The 7,847-nt window shown below is 37.7% G+C and overlaps 1 protein-coding gene and 1 non-coding gene across 2 annotated transcripts in view; both read right to left on the bottom strand.

Annotated features, from left to right (window-relative positions):
• Window positions 1–7,847, bottom strand: part of LOC116852364 (disintegrin and metalloproteinase domain-containing protein 10) — a gene marked incomplete at its 5' end in the record, with an annotated part of 339,156 nt that overhangs the window by 29,224 nt on the left and 302,085 nt on the right. The window contains one exon of the mRNA XM_032832640.1: window positions 2,018–2,245. Within this exon, the coding sequence (XP_032688531.1) occupies window positions 2,018–2,245 (228 nt within the window). The remainder of the gene's footprint in view (window positions 1–2,017; window positions 2,246–7,847) is intronic.
• Window positions 6–79, bottom strand: Trnas-gga. Its single transcript has one exon. It is a non-coding gene; the product is annotated as a tRNA-Ser (tRNA).

Below are 7,847 nucleotides of genomic sequence, written 5' to 3'. Positions count from 1 at the left end.
AAAACTGCCTCCGCCAGGACTCGAACCTGGAACCTTCCCACTTTCCGGGCGGGATGCCTTTCCATTCGGCCACCGAGGCTTCGACAGTAATCTCGCAATACAATGTTTATAAATTCTCTAAGATGTAAGTTGAGAGAGAACGAAAGAGTCATCCTCCCATAATTATATTAATATTAAAAAGTAATATTAGTATTTAATAGCACTAAGCCATCCGTGCTTGCTCCTTATGTGCCGTATCAAATCTCATTGTTAATTAATCTATTCAAGGAGCTTTCTATTATTTCGGTTTATTTTAAATTAAAGTTTCTTTTATTATCAGAAAACAATTTATTTAAATTTACAAAATAATTTATTTGTATTTTATTTACTTTTGAAACAAGTAAAAATATAAACAAACAAGAAAAAAAATATTTTTTAATTTTTTTTAAATATACTTTTTACATATTTTTCAAACATACATTTTATATTTAAAACATTTCTATTCTCTTCTTTTAAATAAATCATTTGTTTTCATATATGAATATACCATATGTATACAATACAAAGCGTTTCTCAACTTTTTTAAGTTTAGAAATTATATTTAACAAAATATGTTTCTTTAATTTAAAGAATTTTTTCAGTATACATTACCAATTTAAATTTCGATTTTATTATTTTTTCATTAATTTAATTATTATAAATAATTATATTTATTTTTTTATGTATACTATTTGTAGAAATATTTACAAAATATTACTACAAATCTTTATTTTTTGTTTACTATAAATATTGTATAAAATATTTAGCCTATATTTTAATAATATTTTGAATAAAGATTTTGATGCTTTTTTCTTTATGTATAGAAATATTTATAAAATATTTATGTAAATAAAATATTAATTTTTAAAAAATAATTCGACTTAAATATTTATGAATCTTTATCATAAATATTGTGTGCTGTCTGGAAAATTCTCTTTTTTCATTAAAAAATGTTTTCCTTAACGGATTGGAAAAATGTTATGTTTTTTTTAATATTTAATGAATGTCAAACTTTTATTAAATATTAAAAAAGGAAACATTTTTTCAAACATTAAAAGTGATAATGGCGCAGTAGATAAAATGAATGACTCAAGAACCAGAGGTCTCAGGTTTGAATCTCGGCAGTGGTAAGCAAATTTTCGAATTAAATTTAACTCGAATTAAGTAACGTATGAAACAATATAAAGTGAAAACTAAGAATATATATATTTTAAAAATTTAAGAAAAGTTCAGAAACGAGAAGAAAGTATATAAATGTATATATTTTAATAAATATTTTCATAATATTGATGATAAATATTTATGATTTATTGAAGCTAAGATTATAAAAATATTTATGAAATATTTTGGTAAATATTTATAAAATATTCAAATAAATCTTATAAATATTTTGTAAATATTTTATAAATATTTTGTGCTGTCTGGGTATCTCATTATTTTTAACGTTTTTAAAAATGCTTTTTCAAATGTCTTTTAAATATTCTTTTGGTGGTTAGGAACATTCAATATTCAAAATTACAAACATTCTATTTTCGTTCTAAGAACGTCCAGTTTTGATCCGATGGGTCCTTAATTCTTAATAATGTCTTTTGAACATCCATAAAAATAACAACGGATGTTTTTAAAATGTCCTAAAAACATTTGTGGATCTGAAATGGGCGTTTTAAATACGTATACAACGTCCAGTACATACGTTTTTAATACGTTTTTAAAACGTCTTTGTGCTGTCTGGGTATTAGAAAATATAAAAATATAATTGCAATCTTTGAAAGGGTTGATGTTTCGACTCATGTTTACTACATATTTTTACTCAGTATAATGAGTACTATCTACTTTGTAAGTTTGGGATACTTTTTTTTAACATTCTGTACATGATTATATATGATTATATATATGATTATACTTCAACTTATTTATTAGAGCAACTGACGTTAGCAATAAACGTTAATTAATGAGTTACATATAATTACAGTTAATTATTTAGAATAAATAATCTTACCTTATTGGCCTTATCGGCATGATTATCATTTTTATATTTGCGATTGCGTCTCTTTTCTCGGACCTTTTTGTTAAGAGGAAGCTTGGCACGCACTGCTGGCGGATGTACAGTTACTCCTTCTGTACCTTCTGGCGGAAGTCGCACAGTTTCCGTCGTGGAACTGTGGATTATCGTGACAGATTTTAATTTCAAATCCGGTCGTTTGCCTAGTAATCTCATGCTGATAACCTAGTATAGGAGGAATAAGTTATTTTGTATTACATTTCGTAAATATCCATTTTATATTTTATTTATTTTTTACATAAAAAATATGTAGATTTACAACTATAAAAAATAATGAGGATATAATTTTAATCGCAAATATGAATCTTGCATATTACTTTTACATGATAAGGCCAATATGAATTTTAAACTGCCATTATATTCAAAGAACAATAGGTATCTGTATTTGCTAGCGACTAGATGAATTTTAACTTTCATATTTTTAATTCTATTCTTTTCTAGCGCTTTGATAATATTTTAACCAAGTAAATATTTAAATTACACAGATTCACAAAAAAAAGTTGTGTGTGCTGAGGATCCCACTATATTTTTTCCATCTATTTTTCCCGCTGAACACGAATCTGAAGTCAGAATTGGGGGTCAATGGGCAAATTTTTGAGAAAATCCATAAAAACGATCAAAATCGTGATCCAGTGATTTTTTAAATATAATAGTAATTTTCTTTGAATAATACTTTGTAAGATCCAACAGTACTTTGCAAACATATTAGTTTACATCCCATGGTGCCTTTTTCTTGGCCACAAATAGGTAAAACAATTTTGTTTTTTTTTTTTTTACACGATTGGTACAAGTACCATCAGAAACCTGCTACCACGGAGTGTTTAGACTGCGATGACAACTGCCCTTTAATGGGATGTGTAGAATGATTCGTTCAGTCAACATTTCGTGGTATCGAAGCCAGCAAAGGCGCGCTGTTTTGCAGAGAAGCGCTAGAATATGAGGATGATGCCGTAGTGTGTCCGACGACGAGTTGACGTTGTCCTCGTCAAAGTCGGAAAGCTCTCATACTTAGGCCTGGGGAGGTATGAGGGTTATCACCCCTAGGACGGCGGACTTACCTGCGATCGGGCCAGGAATTCTAGCGTGCAGGGTTTATCTTATCTTTATGGATTGCGATGATTTTTCTACTCAATACTTTGCAGGAACTTCTAGTACTTGTGACGGTCACGAATGTTCTGGAGATCCAAATGTCTTTTGTTACGTTTGTGCAAAATACATAGAAAAAAAAAATGCCAAGCGAATCACAGATCGACTCGTGACTTTATATGAAAAGTGCTTTGATATGAAAGTCTCCCTACATCTCAAAAATTGAATTCCTAATGTTCTATGTGGTTCGTGTTACAATATGATCGACCGGTTTCAAAAGCATCAAGATAAAAACAAGCTCAAATTTAAAACTCCAGCAATATGGAAAAAACCACTCGATTCAAGTGATTGCTATTTTTGTATGACAGATGTAAGAGGCGTGCAACAGATTCACAAAAATAAAATTGTTTCTGCTTCTGTATCAAGCGCCCAACAAGCAGTAATGAGAGTAATAGGAGGCTTAGAAGATGATGAGTCACGAGACAGTCTTGTAAGTGAATCAGACGCTATGCAAGTCGATGTGGATCCAGAAAATCTAAACTTTATTGATGAAGAAGATGATGATGAAATTGAGCAAGAAGAGTCTTCTGACAGTGAAGAAGAATACATTCCTGTTGGCAAAGAACGGATGCCTCAGAAGTACGATCAAAAACATTTAAACGATCTATTCAGAAAAGCTAAACTATCGAAAGAAGTTGCTGAACTACTGGCTTCAGATATGAAGAAGAAGAACCTTTTAACGAAAGGTACTAAGATTTCATTTTATCGAAACCGAGAAGAAGCTTTCCGTCAATATTTTGAAAAAGATGAAAATTTACTTTATTGTACAGATGTTAAAGGACTTGTCGATGAATTAAAGTCAAATTTATATAAACCTGAGGAATGGAGGTTATTCATTGATTTATCACAACAAAGCCTTAAGGCAGTCCTTCTCCACAACATTAATAAGTTTGCTTCTTTACCTTTAGGCCACTCAACTGTACTCAAAGAAGAATAATTTAATCTTGAAACCCTCCTGAAAAAAATAAAATATGAAGAACATAAATGGCAAGTATGTGGTGATTTGAAAATTTTGTCAATGATACTCGGGCAGCAATCTGGATTTACAAAGTATCCATGTTATTTGTGTATGTTTGACAGTAGGGATCGAAAAAATCATTACAAAAAGAAAGTGTGGCCTTCGAGATCTTCTTTTGAAATTGGATCACATAATATAATAAGAAAACCGCTTGTCGATCCATCAAAAATTCTCATTCCTCCTCTTCATATAAAGCTTGGTTTATTTAAACAATTTGTGAAAGCTCTTGATAAAGAAGGAAAATCCTTTACACATTTGCGTACAGTATTTAATCACAAATCTGATGCAAAGCTGAAAGAAGAAATCTTCGATGGACTTGAAATCCGGAAGTTATTCAAAAATTAGGAATTTGTTTTAACGATGACTGATCAAAAAAAGGCATCGTGGATAAGTTTCAAAGAAGTGTGCACTAAATTTTTGGGTAATACTAAAGCCGTCAATTACAAAACCATTGTAGCAAGAATGATAGAAAACTTCCAAAATTTGGGTTGTCTGATGAATTTAAAGTTGCACTTTCTTGATTCACATCTAGATAAATTTCTAGAAAACAATGGAGATTTTAGTGAAGAGCAAGGAGAAAGATTTCATCAAGACTTGAAAGAATTTGAACGAAGATTTCAGGGACAATGGGATGTAAACATGTTTGCAGATTACTGCTGGATGTTACAAAGAGAAACAAACAAAAAAGGAAAAAAGCAAAGCAGAAATCCATTACATAGATCTTTTGAAGATAAACGGAAACGACGAACAATATAAGGATATGAGTATCATATTTAAAAAATTATTGGATCACGATTTTTATCGTTTTTATGGGTTTTCTAAACAATTTGCCCATTAACCCCCAATTCTGACTTCAGATTCGTGTTCAGCGGGAAAAAATACATAGAAAAAATATAGTGGCACTCCCAGCACACACAACTTTTTTTTTTTTGTGGACCTGTGTTATTAAACCAAGTTTCAGCCGTCCGCAATAATCATGATTTTGATACATATTATTAACGTCATAACCACGAATAACAATCTGAAATTATAGCTGTCACTGACTGCTTATTAAAAAGTTATTAACTAAAGAAGATCTATAAATGAAACGTAATTTGTAGATATTATGTACATTTATGAAATATATGCATATAAAAAATCAATAAAAACTATTTGGATTAGGTTAGGTTAGGTTAGGTTCAATTAGATTAGATTTAGGGCTAGCCTCAGAGCTGTCGGGGTTGTTCGACTTGTACTGAGAGAGTGGGTCAAGCGGCGGCGAGATAGACTCTTCTTCCGGCTATAGATGCTCTCCAGACATGACTGTTTCGGGGAGTACCTGTGTAGAATACCGGACCGGGAGGTGACGACGAAATGTTACGAGTACGGCCAAACGGAGGACACGGCACAGCACATCTTAAGAGGAGGGCATACTAAATGGCTGCTGGACATCGTGCATTCGGGATATGAATGTATTCGTTTCAGACAGAGAAACGCGGTTATCGAAAGCGCGGTTTGCTAGGCCGGGACTCGAACCCGGTTGTTTGCCGGGCGACTGCTCTAAACCATTGAGCTACCTGATACTTCACGCTCACGACAATTTCCTCTCTCCAGATGGTGCTCAGAGATGCCGTTTAGAAGTGACATCTCTGGCGCTATTTCGAGCGTACGACGACTACAGAGAGAAACAGAAGAAGGAAGAGATAAGGAAGTATCTTTTGTTGCTGACCATAGTAAGAAACATGATCGGCAGCGAAGAAGCATGTGGCGCAATGGTATCCTTTTGCGAGACAGTCATGTCCCAAAAGGAAGTCGCAGAGCGGAGTCGGGGTCGGGAAGGCTCGAGGAAGATCCGCACGCCGACCCTGCTCGTCGAGCGAAAGAAAGAAGGAGGGGAAGGAGGTGCGAATACGCGCGCCTCTAGGAGTAAGCCCCTTTCACTTCTTCCAGGGCCGCAGGGGGACGTGCACGGGAGTGCATGCCCTCCTGTTAACGCGACATGAGAGGTGATCGCATCCCGCCGCTGAATTGTGTCGGCAGGAGGGATAGAACAATGTCCCCCCAGGGACGGGACCTCCTCAGGGAGACCACAGCGTACGGGATGTAGGGGCACCGGTAGCATGCGTAAAGCAATCCCGGAGCCTCCAACGTCGCGCTAGCCGACGACCACTGAAGGCGTTTTATGTTTCCTTTTTATGCTAATGAAAGGAGGTGAGTCTCGCATAATCCTCAGGCCTCCCATGATGCATTTCCCCTGCGACAAAAAAAAAGATTAGATTTGATTATAGGCTACCGGGAAGACGTGAAGGGAGGGGGGCGTTGCAGACTTCCCGGCCATCGTAGGGGCCGTTCCCCCGAACGCCAGTAAAAAGGTGGTACGGCTGGGTCGGTACCCGGGCCTTCAGTTTGGCTCGTCCCGATGCCGAAGGTGTCGATTAGTCCACCATGATTGGCCCTCGGGAGAGCTGTGGACGGGCTATATGCGCCCTATCGTGGCCTCCTCCCCTTCGAGTCGCAGAGGGGTGCCCGAAGGTACATCTCTCCTGTCAACGCGACTCAGGAGGGAGGTGACGCAGTTATGTGGTCACACCGTGCCACTAATAGACTTGGCAAGGGTGACAGAACACCATGCCCCAGGGATGGGACTTTCCTTGGGAAACGGGGGAGGAGGGCACCGATGGAATATGAAAAGCGATCCCAGAAACAACACAACATCTCGCTCGTCGACGGCCACGGCAGGGGTTCTAATGGATATACCTCTTTTCGATGTTAACGGGACAAGGCGAGAACCACATATAACCCGCGGCCCTCTCCCGAGGGCAAGGTCGTGCGTAATGCGTAATGTATTTCCTCTCAAAAAAAAAGATTAGATTAGATTAAATGCCCTTCCACCGGAGGCAGGTACTCTCCAGGCATGGATGATTCGAAAGGTACCTATGTCGAATAGGTCGCAAACCAACTACGAGCTGTCATCACTGTAGAGCGGTCTTGGACACGGCGCAGCATACCTTAAAGATGTGTTCAGCTTGGAAAGGGTAGCGCTGTGTTCTACGGGCCACAATTGAGCAAGATCTCTTGCTGCCGGTTGTGATTAGAAGCATGGTCAACGGCAGACAGAGTTGGAGAACGGTGGCCTCCTTCTGCAGTAATGTCTGCGAAGGAGGTCACTGAAAGAGAGTAAAGGCCGTACACGGTCTCCGCTATCAGGAAGGGAAAGAGGGAGACTCTAGCGGATTACGCGAACCTCCCTCCCCTTCACAGCGATGGATTACGTCGGCTCTTCGGCCGGGAGAGAGGGGTCGGAATAACACTTCCGAGTTAACATGCCCCTGCCGGGGGGAGGGTCTCGGTCCAGGGAGTGACACGGAGGAGATACCCTCCTCGCAGCCACCTCAGGGCGGCGGAAACCTGAGAAGGAACCACCATTCCTCTTGGGTTAGAAATCCGCGGAGATGTGGCGGACACGAGTGAGGGCTCGTCGTCCGCCGACAAAATCCCTCCGAGTGGGTGATGGTGGGGCGTTGTGGCCGCGCCCTATCACCAAAGCACGTATTTAGTCGAGAAGGAGACGGCAGAGTTCTCACCCCAGAGGAGCAATAGACAGGGGGGGGGGGGGGGGAAAAA

The sequence above is a fragment of the Odontomachus brunneus genome, unplaced genomic scaffold, assembly GCF_010583005.1.
Source record: "Odontomachus brunneus isolate Ranch 3 - 2012 unplaced genomic scaffold, Obru_v1 Obru_scaffold_219, whole genome shotgun sequence".
In the NCBI taxonomy this organism is placed as follows: Eukaryota; Metazoa; Arthropoda; class Insecta; order Hymenoptera; family Formicidae; genus Odontomachus; species Odontomachus brunneus.
The sequence above is the reverse complement of the archived record's forward strand: the minus strand, read 5'-3'. Positions and strand labels throughout refer to the sequence as shown.